Raw genomic sequence first — 19778 nt, forward strand, 5'->3', positions numbered from 1 at the left:
TGGCCACTCTAACTGTGAAGAAGTTCCTCCTAATGTCCAGTCTAAATCTGCTCTCTGCTAGCTTATGGCCATTATTTCTTGTGACCCCCAGGGGCGCCTTGGTGAGTAGAGCCTCACCAATTCCCTTCTGCGCCCCCACAATGAATTTATAGGCAGCCATAAGGTCACCTCTCAACCTTCTCTTGCAGAGGCTGAAGAGGTCCAAGTGCCCCAGTCTCTCCTCGTAGGGCTTGGCCTGCAAGCCCTTAACCATATGAGTGGCCCTTCTCTGGACCCTCTCCAGGTTATCCACATCCCTCTTGAAGTATGGCACCCAAAACTGCACGCAGTACTCCAACTGTGGTCTGACTAGCGCCCGATAGAGGGGAAGTATCAACTCCTTGGCTCTGTGTGTCATGCATCTGCTGATGCACGATAAAGTGCAGTTAGCTTTTCTGATGACTTCATCACACTGATGACTCATGTTCATCTTGGAGTCCACTAGGACTCCAAGATCCCTTTCCACTTCCATGCCTCCAAGCAGGTCATTTCCTAGGCAGTAGGTATGCTGGACATTTTTCCTCCCTAGGTGAAGCACTTTGCATTTCTCCTTGTTAAATTGCATTCTGTTGTTTTCTGCCCATTTGTCCAACCTGTCCAGGTCTGCCTGTAGTTGTTCCCTGCCCACCACTATGGCCACTTCTCCCCACAGTTTTGTGTCATCCACAAACTTGGACAGAGTACACTTCACTCCCTCATCCAAGCCACTGATGAAGACATTGAAGAGTATCGGTCCAAGGACTAAGCCTTGTGGGACCCCACTTCCCATGTCCTTCCAGGTCGATACTAACTCATCCACCACCACTCTCTGGGTGCAACCCTCTAGCCAATTTGCCACCCACCGGACTGTGTAATCATCCAAGTCACAGCCTCTTAACTTGTTCACCAGTATGGGGTGGGATACCGTATCGAAGGCCTTCCTGAAGTCTAAGTAGATGATGTCAACCCCTACTCCTGCATCCAGGTGTTTTGTATCCTGGTCGTAAAAAGAGACTAGATTAGTCAGGCATGATCTACCTGCTATGAACCAGACTTCTTAACTAGAATATATTTTACAGCCAAATTCCCCCCCTTACAGAATCAGGATTTGGGAGACAAAGGTAGTTTGAAACTTTTGCACTTTTATACTCCGACCAGCCAGAGATTTGCTTAGTTCCTGGCACAAGTTACTCACATCTGTCTCTACACCTACACTGTAGCAGCCAGAGATCACTTTGGCATGCCACTTCCAGGACTTCTTACTATACAAAAACGGATCTCCCAGGAGCTGGATCAGTATGGAGTGCTGTAAAAGAGGCAGCAAGAACCTTTAGGCTCCTTAGCATATTAGACCAGGAAAATTTTACAAGAAATTTTACAAAAGTTACATGAAACGTAAGTGGGCTTGTCCCTATACTCTTAGAGGAGTGTTAGGTCATTTTAATACAACTGAAGACTATGGAAACATATTGGTGTGAAAAGCTGCCTTGGGAGATAGTTCTGACCTGCACAAGAAGCCTATAGCACGTAGCATAGATTATACTGGAGCCACACTGATTTACATCAGCTTTGAAGCTGACCCCAGGTGCCTTTTGGATTTTCATTTGGGGTAGCAGCTATTTTTGTGATTTGGTTTTGGCTGAGAGCATTGCGCTACACCCCTCCTTGCAACAAGCTCAGCTAAAAAAGCTCCAGGTTGACTCAATGCTGGGAATCTAATTTTAATATGTAATTTGCTGTCCTGTTCTATGTGAACATGACCTCCAAAGCAACAATTTCCTTTAATTCTGTCCTCTAAAGAGAGCTGAACTGTTCTGAACATTAGTGGTGGTCTGTCACAGGTGTTTCAACTGCCCCTTAGTCCACACCCTTTTCAGTGATATCTCAGCTAATTTAAACTATGATAATCAGTGGCACTTTTAACTGTTATTGGGCTTTTGTACCAAACACTACAGCATTCTCTTACAGAGGTCAGGGGTGCTACCTTTGTGTTACTGCTTATACGTTATAATCACAAAACCCCGAAGCCTGCTCAATTCTCTATTCATTCTTCCTCATGCCTGTTTATACCTTTTCACTCACAAAGCCTGAAATGCATACCACTAACTTTTATAACAGGTGTCAGAATAAAGGGCACAGCCGAACAACAAAGCTCAGGAAAAAAGAGTTAGAAATTGTGTAAGATTATTCTAACATATCTAAAGGTGCTGCAATGGTGAACACAGGGGCATATCCAGAGGGCTGTGGTTGCATCACTCTTTTCCCTGTGTAGCAGAGTGAGCTCCCCCTCCCCTTGGGCACTGGGAGACACCCTGGGTGGAGGGGTTGGGCAGGAAGTGGGCACAGAAAGGGAGGTCACCCACTGCCTCTTATCCCCAGCCAAAACCAGCACCCCTTGAAGCTTCATCCTGGAGCTGGAGCCCCAGCCTCCAAACCAGTAAGCTAAACCCAGGAGCATGAGGGGCAGTCAGGGAATAGGTGCAGGAAGTGGGGGCCCACCCAGCCACTGCCATTATCCCTTGCTGACCTGGGTGTGGAGAGAACCCCAGAGCTTTTCGTGCCCCACTCCAGGTGCAGGAAGCAGCTGCATAGGATGCCAGGCTCATCCAGGGACAGTGGCAATGGCAAGCAGATCCCTCGTTCCACTGCCTGCTCCCCAGCTAGTTTCTGGAGACTGAAATGGACAGAACACTACATTCTGAAGTTTTCTCAGTTGGTTATAATTATGCCAGGTCTGGGCCCCTCTGGTCTAAATACCCCAAAAAGGAGTGAGGGAAAACAATATATCTCCTGGAAAGCTATTGCCACTTCTTTGGATCCTGCTATAGCATTCCTGAGGTCCCTACTGAGGCGGCATTTACCTGTGACTTCTGTTTAGTCTAGCTAACCTGCCTGTAACCTCAGGTAAACAATACCAGTTAAATCCCACTACTCATTTCTAGGGTTTGTGGCTGTTCTCTCTGAAACAGGTCATCCTGGCTTTGCAGCTCCAGTAGAGGAAGTATTGCCAGCTTATGAAATATATCCCTACAGTTAGGTCTCCTCTTCCACAACAAAGGCAAATCTGAACTCATCAATTGCTCTGAAAATCACCTGTACTGTAGGCAATGAGTAAGCTAAATAAAATAGCAGAAAGATTTATATACAAGCAGGGTGAATCACATAAAACGCAACTGTAGTTTGTAGAAATAGAATGTAAGAAAATAGCCATACAAATTAAAGAAGGATTCCATACTACATTTCTTACCAAAATGCAACACCTTTCTCTGCACAGAAAAGTGTCCTGCTTTCTCCTGACGCAGCTTTTCTGAAAGTAGCTTCCCACAGCTTTCAATACCAGTTATCCCCATTTCTGCCACATGGGGGTATGGATCATCCTCAGGCTAAGAATCTCAACTTTTTAGACACCCCTCCATAACTTGTGAAATGTTAGCTTTTGAAATGGGGTGATACTCTTATTTATCACAGAGTTTACTTCCTTCCAGAGGGGTTGGGCAATAGGGGCAGGGGAACAGCCAGGCAGAGAGGAACCAGAGTCTGTGCTTATTTGCTTATTTCCTCACACCAGGCTTATGACTTCACAACTTGCAGGACCCCAGGATACCATGACTCCCCAGTTGAAAATCACTGCTCTAGACAAAGAACATTCTCCCAAAGCATCCCATATATTTGTATTTTTCCATTTGATCCTCAGGGATCATGTATATATTATACATAACTTCATCCCTGTAGATATCTGTCTGTTCAGCTAGGTGTTACTACTGATTTCCAATTATTTTTAAAACGCATATAGAAATAGTTACAGTCTTTCAGACAGATAAACTACTACATGTGCTTCACTGGTCATCAATTATTCAAGAGATTTAAGGAGCGTCTACACATCACCCTATGGCATGTTGTGGCGGTGTACCAATCACATGACTCTGTGATCAGCAACAATGTCACCATAGCAGTGCACTCCCCTGGTATAGCACATTGCCATAATGATGTAGCAGCAAAATCTAACCACGCACTTCGCACACAGCACGCTTGGGGCCGTTACTGCATCATGCTTTAGTATTTCCAAAAGGAAGTACTAAAGCACAGCGTCATAGCAACATGGCCGTACGGCAATGTATAAATGCATCCATAGACTCTGTCATTCTATTCAAGGGTGATAAATATTTTGCATGCAATTTCTTCTAGGTGTTTCTCTCCTGAGATAGGATTCTCCTGCTAAAGTTTTCCCCTTTGAATTTTGTTTGGGGATTGGTTCCTCTCTCCACAAATACATTGAAATTATACTACTTTTCTGGCTGACTGATATGCAAGGCTATTCCATACTTAAACTCTCAGAGATTAATTTCCCTTTTGTAAACCAGGATTCTCTGAAGAGTGACTAGCTATTGACTGGCCTGGGTATTCTTGATGCTTAATTTAGCCATCACTTGGCTATTTCCTGAGAGAGCTAGGTAGCCATGTTAGTCTAAAGTCAGGCAGAAGGCAGGGTAGAGATGAACCTTATAGACAAATGAAATCAGAAATGTGGATTTTATGAGCTTGAGCTCACATCATCAGATGGTTTTGACTATTTCTAATCACACTATAAAATACATTCATATCAAATACCACAGTCAGTGTTGCAAAGTCTCACAAGAAAAAAAGCGGCATTGCCCTTAAAAACAAGCCCAAAACAAGCCAAGCCCATTTCAAAGAGAGGGTGCTTATACAAATTCCATATCTTTTTGTAGTTCTAGTTTTGCTGCATATAATATTAAATTACACATTTAGCGGTGCTGGAAGGCAGCAGTGGCACCAGCCTCATCCTGGTAGGGAGAGGTTAGGGGGGGAGGCTGTGCTGCAGGCAGAAGCGGGGCAGGCTCATTTGCTGCTGCCTGTGCAGGGAAGTCTATGGTGGTGGTGCTGGGAGGGGTGACTATGGGGGCGATGGGAAATTTTGGGGTGGCTATCCCCCTTCCCAATCCTTCCCTTAGCACCAGTTCTGCTCGCAGGGCCTGCGGCAGAGTGTAGAACTGCTCCACAGCCAGGCTGGGATTTTGTGGCAGTGACAGCATGGTTCGGAGCTGGGGCAGAGCCGTGATCTGCAGCCAGCATGTCCCAGGCAGGGGCATGCAGGCAGCAGATCATGGCTTTGCCCTGGCTCTGGACCACACTGTCACCGCTACAAGATCTCATCTGGCTCTGGAGCAGCTCTGTACCCTGCCATACACCCAGCCAGTGCTGCTGGGGCCAGTCTCCATGGAAATCCCAGCCCCATGGTATCATAGTGTGGCTACTGCTGCGGTTTCCATGGAAAACAGCCTCAGCCACTGGGGCAGGGGCTGCTGGGAAATGCAGTCTGGCCACCGGCCATATCCACCATTTTGCCGACCCTTGAACTATAACTTTTTTTTGTTTAAGTCACCTATTACCAAAAAACAAAAACAAAATAAGCAACCTCCAAATAAAACAAGCCCAAAAAAACTGCAACCCGCGACTCTCAAAAAATTAAAGTGACTTTTTTTTACAAAAACATGTCCAATTCCACTTATTATAAGTGGACTCAGCAACTTGACCACAGCTCATACTAACATAAAAGTGATAAAACTGACCATAGTTTATCATTACCTATAAATAGAGATGAAACTGCATTAGTAAATCTAGTTCTAGAAAGTATCTTTGAATGAAACACTGCAACCCTCAAATCAGCCCTGCTTTGCGGGCTTTCATGACACATCCATACTTCCCCCTTGTGTCCTTTCAGTGGCTGAGACTGAACAATGCATTCCAGTTTATATGGATGTCCTCCTTTTGAGCTGCACTGTTCAGAAACCATGGTGGTATTTCACAAAGTCTTTGTTTGGTTGATAACAAGTGACAATTATCAATTCTTCACAAACATCTCAGTATTAATTCTACATACTCCTTACTGATCTTGACATTACTAAAATAACTCTATAACATGGTGACTTCACTCAGATGTACACCTTAAAGAACTATCGCAACTGCTTCTTGCAGTACAGTTTTAAATTTGATTGCCCAAAGCCTTTTCCACTGAACACATTGCATGCCAGTGTCCACACCTGAAAAGGTGTAATGTATTCTCTAGCTTCCTTTTAGCTCATTTTCAACATGTTAAAGGAACGACCAACTACACCGGAATACAGTGGAAAGGCAACACTTACCTGGATTGCTTTTGGAGGTGCGTACTGGTGTGTAGTGGTTTTTGGAGGATGTTCTGACGGGTGTGTTTTCTTTGGGGGAGGTATCTATAGCTGAGATAGTTTCTCTTTCACAGTGTGCTATTGGGATTGGTCCCTGCTGCCTTAAGATGTCAGCTAGAGCCCTGGGAAGAAGAGAGAGAAAATACAACAAGTTCACAAAACAGTTGGAATGACATTCTAAGGTTTAATTAATTTACTTTTCAGTGATTCTATGATCTATGGTGTCTAGATTTGATTTGCTACATAAAATATAAAAGCAACAGCAAACCATATAGCTTAAAAGCTAAACTGCCTTGGTTACTGAACAAAGTTTAATAAATTCACAGGATAGTAAGGCTATTATTTAGTTTTTCATATGTTCCCACTAATTGATTTAACCCTGAGTTTATGTTATCTCTTCATTACTGTATTTACTGCTGGTGCTATTGCAGTTGAATGTTTTATCAAAGGATAAAACACTGTCTTCATAAAAATGACTGCTCAACAGATTGGATACCCAGTACAGAAGCAGCATACGCTGCTCCCACAAACTATGCTGACCCTGTCACAATGGTGTGAATTATTTTATTTAACATTCTCAAACCCTGACCCCAGTCCTCAGGGTTGGAAGTGAAGCTCGGTATCTATGCCAGGGGTAGGCAACGTTTTTTGGCCAAAGTGCCGAAAAACACCACAATGCCTACCTTGGAAGGTACCGAAGTGCCGGCATGCCAGAAAAACAAAATGAGGGCAGGGGGTACATGGCAGGATGCCCTGCCTGTGCCCCTTGCCCCTCACCCAAAGCCCCTGCCCCCAGCCCTGCTGCCCTGTGCACCCCATCCAAAGCCCCTGCCCCCCAGCCTGGGCTCTGTGTCTCCCAGCAGCTACCCTGGCTCTGGGTAGGTGCTGGAGCCTGGGCTGCTCCCAGCAGGGCTTGCAGAGTCCCAGCTGCCTGCTGGGAGCAGCCTGGGCTCCCGGCTGGCAGTAGCTACCTAGAGGCGGGACCAGCTGCAGCCGGGGGGCTGCAAACAGCTGTGCCAGGCTCCAGAGCCCAGGCATCAGCCCTGTACTGGCATGTGCATACGTGCCTTGGAGTGGGCAGTGGGGGAGGGGACTGAGGCAGTTCAACTCTGATCTCTCCTGCACTCTCAGCACAGAGCTGATGACTGGGGTCTGGAGCCCAGTGCAGCTGTTTGTAGCCAGCCTGGGCTCTGGGAAGCTGCAGCAAGCATTGGGAAGGCTGAAAACAGCTGTGTCAGGCTCCACGGCTCCGGCATCAGCTCCATGCTGGTGGCGACTGTGCGCGGACCTCAGGGCAGGCTGCACTGCCCCACTGTCTACTCTGAAGTGCGCATACAGTAACCGCAGGATGGAGCTGATGCTGGAGCTGTGGAGCCCAGCACAGCTGTTTGCAGCCTTCCCACTGCTTGCTGCAGCAGCCCAGAGCCCAGGGTGGCTACAAACAGCTGTGCTGGGCTCTGAAGCCCAGTCACCAGCTCTGTGCCAGAAGCAGGGGAGAGACCAGGGTTGCAGTGCCTCAGTCCCCTCCCCCACCACCCACTCCAAGGTGCACGTTCATGTGCCGGTATAGAGCTTATGCCTGGGCTCTGGAGCCTGGCACAGCTGTTTGCAGCTTCCCAGCTGCAGCTGGCCCCAGCTCTGGGGAGCTGCTGTCAGCCGGGAGCCCAGGTTTCTCCCAGCAGACAGCTGGGATGATGCAAGCCCTGCTGGGAGCAGCCCAGGCTCTGTCGCTGGCAACAGCTACCCAGAGCTGGGGGCTGGCCGTGGCGTGCTGAGCAAAATGGCCTCACATGCCATGCTTGACACACGTGCCAGGGGTTGCTGACCCCCGATCTATGCTAATACTAACCACAGTAGTGTTAGAGTGATACTGAATCATGATGGTTCAGGAATTATGGAGAAGGCAAGGATTTTTCTTGGGGTAATGTTTTTTATTGGACCAACTGCATAATTTGGAGAGAGTTAGACAAAATTTCAGTTGCAAAACATTCTTCTTCAGAGACCTTAGAAGAGACCTGAAGAAGAATGCTGTGCATTTAAAAGCTTGTCTAACTCTATCCCAACTATGCAGTTTGCCCAATAAAATATATCATCCTAAGGAATCCTTGCTTCTAATAAAACCCATGACTTCTCTGCCAAGAGAAGGGAGAATAAGTATTAATCACAGTGGTAGGCTTTTGAAGCAGGACCAATATCCAACAAGAGAGGGGAGGTTGGAACATTTCATGTCTTATAGCTATCACAATCATTAACTTATCAGTAGCAACTTCCCCTTTAGAAATTTCCTTAATGGCATCAAAAGATTAAGAGAGCTCCCCATAAAAATATCTGCGTTCAATGGATATAAAAATTATTTTTCTTTTGCATATATGATATGCACTGTAGAATAATGCTAGAATGAAACACACTGGCCATGTCTACATGAGATGCTGATTGCACAGTCATTCCTGGACAGACATTTAGTACTTGTATAAACAAGTACTACATGACTGCACAGTAACCGGAGTTACTGAGCAGTAGCATTGCCGAACAGTTTTTTCGTGACACTGATTGTGCAGTAACCTGAGATTACTGCACAGTGGCATGGAATCATGCTTTCTGCCATGCAATGCTACTGCACAGTAATCACAGGCTAATGCACAGTCAGCATCTCATGTAGACATGGCCACTGAGTTTTAATGTGGTGAAAAGCTTTCTCTCAAGTCCCAGGAGAAACAGAGGGAGGGAAGTGAGAGTGAGAAAGAGATGGAGAGAGCAGGACTGTTTGGGTTATAAAAAATGGTGGTGTTTTAAGGTTTGACAGTTCCATTCTCTCAGACAGAGGGAACATGCCCAAAATCACCTTAGGTGCTAACAAGAGAAAAAATTTCTTCTTGCATATTCATGAATTTGGTGTTGATGTTCCTCATATCCATTATCTTTACTTAACTGCCTTTTTTTTTTTTTCTCTTGTATATCAAAAGTTGTTTAGGACCTAAATTCATTCTGTTTTAGAAACCCTTTCCTTTTAAACTATGCTATCCTTGTGCATAATTAAATGCATCAATAATCTGTACTATACAAAAACCTTCATGACCCTGCAGATCACAAAGGATCCTGAGGAGCACTTTAGCCTACCACGCCCTTGTGGCTAAAGGAGCTATTTTATTCCCAATTTTATTACTATTTGTTATTTGGATTACACTGCACTTAAAGGCCCCACCCATGATTAGACTACTCATGATAAGTACAGTACACATTCAGTATGACACAGGCAAAAACTGGTTTGGGTGGTACAGGTGTGCTTAGTGCAGGATGGAGGTGGCACTAGTCAGATAATCAGTTACACCTATTCTCTTGGTCTGGCCCATGTTTAATTTCTCAAAAAGTACTGACCACCCAGGAGTTCCACTGACTTAAAGCCCTCATAACTGCTCATCACCTCTTAAAATTAGGCCAGAGGTGTCTCAAATTGGGCATTAAACGTCAATGCATCTCAAATTACAGGCTGCTTTAACAATATGGCTCTCTTTGACCTGCTCAAGATCACACATGTCAGTGGCAGGGCTCCTGGGCCCTGATCTATAAAATGCTGCATGAATCCTCCCTTCAAACAGGATTCATTTCCCCACTGTGACCCCACACTGTTGCACAAGACAAAGACATCTTCACCACCACATTATAAATCCTGCAGGCTGGTAGTATGTGCAAGTAAAGCAAACTGTTTCTTTACAAGTACCATCCTAGCAGTCTATGGCAGGGAGAAATTCCAACAAAGAGTTTCCAGGAGGGCTCCAAGTACATATTTTCAAGAAAAGTTAATATTAAATGTCTGTGCTAAGAGCCATTTTTCAATCACAGGGATAATGTTATTTACCTGTCCATGGCAGGTTAGCTCTCCAACAACTCATGAAGGATGCTCTTAATCTTAAGGAGCTAGCACTCAAAGAGTTAATAGAAACTGAGGGATAGGGAAGGCCAGTCAAGTATGTATACAGGTCAGCTGTAATCACTGAAAGGACATAGCCAGAGAAGGCAGGAAAGGCACAGCGCAACAAGACCACAAAAAGGAAGCTGGAGTCAGGAAAACCAGTGGAATGGAGAGGGCAAGAGCATGAACACAGGGCATTTTTTGTCTTCTCTTCTCTTTTCTGCTATTATCAGCTTTCATTTAAAAGAGGGAGACAATACTTGGTGTTCAACAAAGCACTAATAATGTGGCTTTACTATTTCCTAGGTATAAGGTTTGCTTTTATTCATTAAAATAATCAAACCAGTTAAAGTAATATGCTCTGGAGGCATCTGAATAAACACGAAATACCCAATCATCTCAGTCTTCGTCTACCTGAAAACTAGAGCTCCAAACCAACTGTATTCCATAAGTGAAAGCCCACATGACTGGAATATGTTCTGATTTGTGTACAGTTTCTAATAAAGTCAAGAACTGAGGTCACTAATTATTTTTGTAAACACAAATAAAACTTGCAAGCCATGTAAGAAAAAACAGGCCCTAGCTAGAAGAGAGGTTCTTACATGAGGGAAAAAAGTTACCATAAATTTACTCATAAGTGAAAAAGAAATTGAGCATGATAATGACATCTGCTTTTAATTCTGCAGCACCTTAAAACTGTATATTAGCAAAATTGAACATAAGAAAAAAGGAAAAGCTTTGGATAGTAAGGCTTCAGAAAATTGGCTTAGTTAAGCAACACTGAAGAAGACACCTGCCAAACAGTGCCCTATCTATTAAAAATGTTTGTCATGAGTGTTTACTGATCTGACTCCTCATTACTTTCTGTGAGGAGGAGGGAAATCTCATAATAACCCCAAAATAGAATGCAATAAAGCAGTGTTATAAATAAAAGCTTTGTGTGTGCGCTGCTTAATTGCTTTCTAATTCAATTTTAATGTTGTGTGTGATCAAAAATATTTTTCATAACACGTATAATGATCTAAATTCCTCTGTGCTGAAATTGCTGTGATGTTAGGGTGAAGATGTATTTGACACCATGTAAATAATCCTATCCATCCCTACACTTCTCTGTAAAAGCTATATGTTGGGTAATAAAAGAAGCTGTAAATACTTAAGTGTTGAATATGTAGCCCTTTTGGTGCTAGCAGGCCACTGAAAAGAAATAAGGTATGTATCAGGCTATGAGGCATTTCTTATCCCAGAGAAGCAAGCTTCACTCAGTAGATTGCTTTACATATGGCAGCAGACGGGATAGTCAGAGCTGTGTAACCATACACTTATATCCTGAGATAATGATTTATGACACAGCTTTTAATAACAGATTTAAGTGAGATCACAAAAGGCCAAATTCTGCTGTCAGTCACCCCCAAATAAATCCAGAGTAATTCCACTGATATCAAGAGATTTATTCCAGATTTACACTGGTGTAACTGAGAGCAGGATTCAGATCTAGTACAAGCTGCATGTCAGAATGCTCTGAAAAGAAAGCAGTTCATATCCTGCTGTCATTTACACTGGTGTATGATCAATAGTGCAGAAGCCAGTGGAGTTACTTTAGTGATGGTGTTGAGAGCTTTTCTGGAAGGAAACCTAGTAGGTCTAAAATGTATTACTATGTCTCCAGCACAGAGTTGTACATGGCTCCTTTTAACACGTAAAAGGAAAGGCTGTTGAAAGTAGACAATCCTGAGAAGCATGGAAATATGCAAGAAGGTGACAAGGTGGAGAAAGCACTAGTGAGAAAAACAAAGAACGCTAAAATGTGAACTCAGGGTGAGGCATGATGGAAGAATGAATGAGGGGAAGTGACAGAGGCTGAAAGAGAGAAAAAAACTAGAGTGACCATATGTCCCAGATTATCCAGGGCAGTCCTGGATTTCAGAGGTTCAGCATCCTGGACATTGGAGAAAATTGAAGTAAAAGTCAAATAGTGGGAACCTGCCCAAACATGTGGCCCTGAATCAGGATCTGGGTATGTGTGGGCAGGTGTGTACCAATCTGGGGCTTTTGCTTCAGTTTTCTCAAGGGAGACCAGCCATTGGGCTGCTCCCTGGTCTGGACCCTGCTGGGCTGCATGCAGAGTCGCTTGTGCAGTAGAGTTGGGGGAGGGGTGCACATGGGGAGCAGTGGGGTCAGGGCTGTGCGTGTGTATTTGTGCATGCTATGCTGTCCTGACATGGGGTGGGGGAGCCATGGGGTGGAGGAAGCAGGGGTGTCTGTGTCCATGTGCACACCATGCCACCCAACCCAGCCCTGCTCCTGGAAGCTGTGGGGTCGTGTGTGTGTGTGTGTGTGTGTGTATGCGTGTGCATGTGCATGTGCATACTGGCACCTCTGTGACCCCCCTTCAATCCTGGATTTCCTTACCCCATCACAGATTTCCCTCAAATTGTTATGGTAACCATAGAAAAACCAGAAGCAGGGGGAAAGTGAGCCAGAAGGATAGAACATAATAGAAATAACCAAAAGACACCAGATGACAAAGGAGAAGGGGTGGAAAACCCAGCTGAAAAAATGGAGTGCTTCTCTCACTACCTTACATTAAGGACTTAGAGCTTCCCTGCAGGCCAATCCCACAACAGGTGTAAGTCCTCTGTGGACATCAGCTACATTAAAGTCAGCACACAAACACTAGTTTATACTAGTGATCTGAAGAAGAATACCTTGCATTTGAAAGCTTTTCTAAAACTATTGCAACAACGAAGTTAGTCCAATAAGATATCGCCTACAAAAAACCTTGCCAGTCTATGCCATGTTGGAGTCTGGTTCCACCACAAGACACCCCAAGAGAAAGTAAATAGGGATTTATTATTTAATAAATACAAGGACTAGGGGTCATCAGATGAAACTAGTAGGTAATAAGTTTAAAACTAACAAAACAAAGTTCTTTTTCACACCATGGGTAATGAAAATTTACATGGACGTGACGTTAAATTGCATCTTCTGCTGCCTTGTGGATACTTATTGGTTGAAAGGTTAAAGGACCTCACATTGAAAGAAAAGGTGCTCACATTGAAGTGACAGGAAGTTAACAGCTCTATTCAGGTTGCTCTCTGGCAGAAGCTACAACCTCTGTGTCACTGAATGTCTAGACTCATCCTGGCCTTTTGATTTTGGCTCAGTGGTTTGATTTTGACTCCAAAGGCGGGATGACAGGTCTATGGCAGCCTCTGCTCCTCCATAACTCTGATTAAGTGTATACACTGAAGGTCTTGGCAAGATGGTGACAGGGATCCAAGAGAGGCATAAGGGCCCTGGGTCAGCTACCAAGATTTCCAAACAGCCCTGTTTAGGGATGGTCTTCTCGTCTCACATGAGGGTGACCCTAGAAAAGGTAGGTCAAATAAGTCTTGCCTCACTACTTACATCCTGGCTCAACCAATTTTATAAACAGAATTGCTTGCTGAAATATACAGACTTTCACCCCTGGATATGACTTTGATCTGGATTTGGATCTAAAGAAAATGGCTGTGTTGAGTAATGAGCTTGCACATTTCAGAATTGATATTGCAGCTGTTTTGGAAACTCAGCTCTCAAATACAGGCTTCATAAAGGAGATGGACTACTGGCATGGCAAACTTGAAGGAATAAGGAAAGAGTATAGTGTAGGTTTTGCTATCAGAAATGAACTTATGTCATTGTGTAAAGCTTAGATTGCTGTGTTCATACATACTATGACACTTCAAGTTGGACTACAGAAGGGATTCATCCTACCTCATCAGTGTCTATGTTCCAACTTTGCAGGCTAGTGATGAGGAGGACAGTTTCCATCAACAGCCAGAAGAACTGATCAGCAGGATTCCATGGAAGGAACCCATCATAGTACTTGGAGACTTCAGTGCAAGAGTTGGATCTAATGCTGAGAGCTGGCTTGGGATTCTGGGTAGGCATGGCATTGGAAGTATGAATGACATACTTGGAGAGAGTTCTTGACCTTTGTTCCAGTCAAAGCTTATTGGTGACCAACACCTTCTTTGCTGGTAGCATCAGAAGAAGAATGTTATGGAGGCACCTGAAGTCTAAGTGCTGGCATTAGCTGGACTTGGTACTGACAAGACCTACACTCTTGAAAGATACCCTGCATGCATGATCCTTTCAATGCACAGATTGTGAAACAGACCACTCCCTTGTCTGCTGCAAAGTGAAATTTCAAGCTAAGAAGATCCACTGCAATAAACCTGCCAGACAACCTTCTATTGACTTCTGCCAAAATAATGATCTTGTCAAGGAATGGCTTTTCAAAGAAGTAGCAGCAAAGTCAGACAGAATGAATGAAACTGCATCAGCTGCATGGGAAGTTATGAAGATAAGCATGTACAATGCAGCAATCAAGAGTTTTGGGAAAAGTACTAAGAAAAATGTTGACTGGTTTATAGACCATTCAAAGGTACTGCTGCCACTCATTGAAAGAAAAAGAACTGCCCTAATCACCTGTGAATCTACTCCTACTATTGATTCACTCAACAAACTAAGAGAAGCTCATAAGGCTGCTCAAACAGCTTTCAAGAGGTCTGTGTAAGAATTTTAGCTGGGTCTCTGTGAGCCTCCAAGAGTCAACTGATGCAGGAGACGGTAGATGGCTATATGAGGGCATCAGAAAGGCCATTGGGCCAACACAGTACAAGACAGCTCCACTGAAAGACCTGGATGGTAATATCACAACTGATAAGGGGGAGCAACTGAAGAGGTGGCTTGAGCACTATGGAATGATATACTCAAGGGAGTTTCTAGTAGACCAATGTGTGATAGACAAATTGCCTAGGTCTGAATTTATGACTTCACTGGATGTCAAACCTGTGGTGGGCCAGTAGGAGGTGCTCCTGCACTGAGCCACCTGCCTCACTGTGCTCAACCAAAAATCACTTTGGGTATCTCCCCTGGGGTACCTGCATCCAACCAACCCCCTTCCTGGAGCACACCCACAAACCTGGGGTAACCACTGCCACCACCCAGGCCGTGGTCTTTGTTAGTGCTGTGCAGCCTGGGGTACACAGACCCTGTTGACCTTAAGGATGCTTAGCCCACTGTGATATTTTGAGGTGCTTCTTGTAGCCTGAAGCATTCAAAAGTAGCCCCCTGTATGGGAGGAAGGTAAAAAGCCACACCCACCTTAGCCAGCTGAGCAAAGTGGGGCTTTAAAGGTTTGTTTCACCCTCATAAGCATTTACAGCAAGGCGTGCTATAACAGATAGCTTTACTGATCAAAGAGGGAGAGAGTGAGAAAGGAATACAAAACATGGTAGATTGAAAAAAAACCTACTTGAGCAAAAACAGAATGGGCTTGTTGGCCCTTTTGATATACATCTAGTTCACTTAATACTAAGTTACTGGCTCACATGTTCATCCAGAGACTATTGGAGCTCTGGAGGCTTGCTGCTAGTTTCAGGGTCCCAAAGATCACCTCCCCCTTCAAAATGGAGTGACCCCTTTTAAAACTTTTGTGACCTTATCATTAAGTCCCAACCAGAAACAGACAGTATTGGATACAGACCAATCTTTTTAAAAGTCATCAGCATTCTCAAGTAGAGACCAGGGTCACAGGTTGTTCAGCAGGAAAAATTTAGGATAAAGGAAGAGAGAACTCCCCCCCATGGAATTTTCACAACGCAGTCACCCAGTTTGACCAGGAAGATCCAACAGTCAGAGTTTGAAACAGAGCAGGCTGGGCAGACTTAGAGCAGGGAGACAGATGAAAAGGGTGATTTCTTCACAAAACCTACATTAAAGGAACTTGAACAATGCATCAAAAAGATTCCCAATAACAAACCTTCATGATCTGACTGCTTATCTGCTGAAATTTACAAATGTGCAAACAAAGCCTTGCTGCAAAGATTGCATGAGGTACTGCTACCCTGTTGGAAGGAATTAACTGTTCTGCAAAATTTCATGGACGCTCATTTCATCCAATTCTATAAAAACAAAAGAGACAGAAGTGACTGTAATAACCACAGAGATATATCTCTTGTCATCATTGCAGGAAAAATCTTAAGCCATATTCTTTTACCTAGACTTCAAACATTAGCTGAGAGAATCTATCCTGAGAGCCAGTGTGGCTTCCACTCAGAAAAGTCTACCATAGTGGTGGTCTTCTCTGTAAGACAGCTGCAGGAAAAGTGCAGAGGGAGCCATATCCCACTGTACATGGCTTTTCTAGATTTCACAAAAAAGCCTTTGACATGTTTAGTCGATCAGAGCTTTACATTGTTCTGAAGAAGCTTGGTTGTCCACCTATACTGTTAAACCTTGTGAAATCTTACATGATGGCATGAAGGCAACTGTAATGTATGAAAACCAAGAGTGTGACTCATTCAGCATTAACACTAGAGTGAAGCAGGGCTGCAAACTGGCTCTCGCATTGTTGAATATTTGCTCGTTCCTGCTTCAACATACATTCCATGTGTTCAACAGGGTGCACTAGACATGATGGAGGACTGTTTAACATTGCAAGCTTCAGAGATAAGAGAAGGGTGAAGAAGATCACCGTAAGGGGCCTCTTGTTTGCAGATGATGTAACCCTTGTGGCTCACAGTGTTGATGCCCTACAACATCTCATTACCAAGTTCTTTGACTCATGGAAAATCTCTGGGCTTGAAGAAGACTGATATCATGCACCAAGGCTCTTCAGAACTAGTTCTAGATATCACCCACAGATGGTACTAATTTGGATGTTACTAACCAATGTTTCTACCTTGTCTATACTGTTACCAGCAATGTAGATCTTGATGCTGAGCTTGCTAGTAGGATTGGCAAAGCAGCCAGGAACTTTGGTCTTTTGCAAGACAGAGTCTAGAACAATAATAAACTGTCAACTACAGTGAAAATCCATATTTACGAGACACATATTTTGTCCACTATTCTATATGGCTCAGAAATATGGATGACCTACGCCAAACATATTAAAAGACTAAACAGCTTTCATATCAGATGCCGGCATAAAATTATTCAAATAAAATGGCAAGACAGGGTGACAAATGTGGAAGTGTTAAATCATGTTGGTATATCATTCGTGAGAATGTTGGTTGGTAAGAAAAGACTCACGTGGCTTGGTCATGTCACGGAAATGCTGGATCACAGGATCCCCAAAAATGTGCTGTACTCTGAACCTCACAAAGTGTCTAGAAAGAGAGGCAGACCACTGCACAGATTTTGGGATGCTTGCAAAGATGACTTAGCATCCTTTGGAATCTCTGTGGATGACTGGAAAAAGAGTGCAGAATGCTGCTCTAGTTGGCGGAATCAGCTTGCAGATGGAGAGATTCACTGCGAGGTGGACTGGATAAAGTTTTGTGATGACCTGCATCAGAGGAGGAAAGAATCTGCTGCTCTGATTCAGAGTATTCCTAATGCATGGTTGTTCCCTACCCATGGTTGGGACTGTCACTCGTGCATTGGACTAAGCAGCCATCAAAAAACTCATCGGCACATACATCATGCTCTGTAAAGAGCAACAGTGCCAAATGACTTGCTTTTTAATTAAAGTGTAGAACTGATTACAACCAGATGTTGTGGAAGGTGATAGTTTAGCCAGATTCAAAAAGGCAAACTATTGGAGGAAACGGGAATCAGTAGCTATTGAGCATGGGAGTTCGAATGTCCTAGACCTTAAATGCTGGAGGCTGCAAGTGAAAGAAGAATAGTGGGAAAAAACCCTGGTCGTAGACAGTTCACTCTCCCTTTCAGCATTCATTGTTTGCCACTGTGACAGGATCCTGGGCAAAATGGACCTATGGTCCTACCCAGTAAATGGCAGTTCTTATGTTCTTAAACACAGAATTAAAACATGGTAGTGTAAAGTCCTGACCAGAGTCTATAAGCCTTATTCTGACCTCTGACATCATCTTTGCACCAGAAACATTTCTAGAAATTGATAATAGACTAGATTCAATGAGCAACATACTCTTCATATTTGTGGCTCTTATAGAAGTAATTTTACACACATAGGTCCTTTCTGCTTTCTGTCAAAGACTGTAAGGGCACTTTTACACATGCTCTAGGGGCTGGGGGTAGCACTTTTAATTAGAGCGGCTCCAAGAGACACTCTAATTAAAGTGCCACAGTATGTCAGAGCAGCTTCTGTGCTCATGTACAGCCACCCTAAGAAGATCCTGAATTTAAGATGAAACCCCTCCGCCCCAATTAGATTCCCTATATGGAAAATGTATACATTTATTATAATTTTCAGATATAGAATCTAATTATTGCAGGGCTGTCTTAAATTTATCTCCCTGCTCCTCACCGCTACAGCAAGAAAAGCAGCGGCTGGGGGTGGTCAAGTGGCTGGGGTTTGTCACGTAGCCCCCTTGTCCTCTGCTCCCCCTATTCTTCCCCCTGCAGCCTTCCTGCCCTCCTCCTGACAATCTTTGCTCTCCCCTCACTGCCCGAAATCTCTGTCCCCACAATCTCTGTTCCTTCCCCCTCATGCACCACAATCTCTACTCTTCCTCACACTCTCCCCACAGTCTGTTCCCCCCCCCCCACAGTCTTTGCTGTTTCTGTTGGGCCATGGAGCACAGCATGTGGAAGCACAGGGCCATGCAGTAGCAGCACCACTGCTGATTGGCCAGGCAGCAAACAAAGTTTCCCTGTACTCTGTGCCCAGGAGGGAATCCAGCCTGACTGAAGCTAAGCTTTGCCTGACAGTAAGGGGAGTGGGGGAAGAGAGCAGAGTAGCTGGGGGGGAGGCAGAAGTAGAGTAACCATATTTCCGGTATCAAAAAAGAGGACATCTGTGGGGGGCCATAGGAGGGGGTCCTGGTCCAAGCTGAAGGCCAGACTTAGATGCACAGCAGCTTCCTGCCCCTGCCCTGCCCCCACTCCCTGGCTTTGTATGTAAATGTAAGACAAGGGGCTTTTCTTCCCATGCTGATGGGTGGGGGGGTAGGGGAAGGGGTGGGGGAGAGGACTTGTCTTAGATTCAAGTATATACAATACTATATAAATCCCAAACAATAAGCAGCCTCAGAATGGCACTGGCTGAATCAACCTATTTAATATTTATTGGACATTGCACTTCTCTTGGATAGTTTTAAATGAATCATGCAGTTTGGGAGCAAAAATTAATCTGAAACAGAAGACTGGATGACTGGATTTAAGAAGTGGAATTAGGCACACACAGGCTGTTCCCAACACAGATAATACAATATGACAGGTGCTGCCTATTTTCTGCCGCACTATCTGTACTACTAAACTAAACTAATACTTCAGATTATTCACGTCAGTAAAGATTGCAGGATTGGGACCTGAATCTTTCATAGATTCATATAATTAGGGTCGGAAGGGATGTTGCAGATCTTCTAGTCCAGGCTTGTCCAACATGCGACCTGCCAAGCCATTTTCTGAGGCCCGAGGTGCTGCGACGGGAAACGAAAATAAACACTGTTTACTTTTGTTCCCACCCCTTGTCCCTCCCCCAGACCCTAAGCAGCTTCCTAATGGCTGCTGAAGGGCTGGGAAAGGGACAAGGTTCCCACATGTACCGCATCAGCTTGACATTGCCAACGCGGTGCGGGTCCTCCCCTCCCCCTTCATTTCACTGTGTCCTGTCCTAGCCCCGCCCCTCCCTTCCTCATTTGCATGCTGGCCCCGCCCTGCACTGGTCCCCGTCA

The 19778-nt window shown here is 44.5% G+C and overlaps 1 protein-coding gene across 1 annotated transcript in view; it reads right to left on the minus strand.

Moving 5' to 3' along the window:
• SHISA6 (shisa family member 6) overlaps positions 1–19778 on the minus strand; it is a 514955-nt gene that overhangs the window by 476045 nt on the left and 19132 nt on the right. Inside the window, exon 3 of the mRNA XM_059732610.1 lies at positions 6183–6343. Within this exon, the coding sequence (XP_059588593.1) occupies positions 6183–6343 (161 nt within the window). The remainder of the gene's footprint in view (positions 1–6182; positions 6344–19778) is intronic.

This window comes from Alligator mississippiensis, chromosome 8, assembly GCF_030867095.1.
Source record: "Alligator mississippiensis isolate rAllMis1 chromosome 8, rAllMis1, whole genome shotgun sequence".
NCBI lineage: Eukaryota > Metazoa > Chordata > Crocodylia > Alligatoridae > Alligator > Alligator mississippiensis.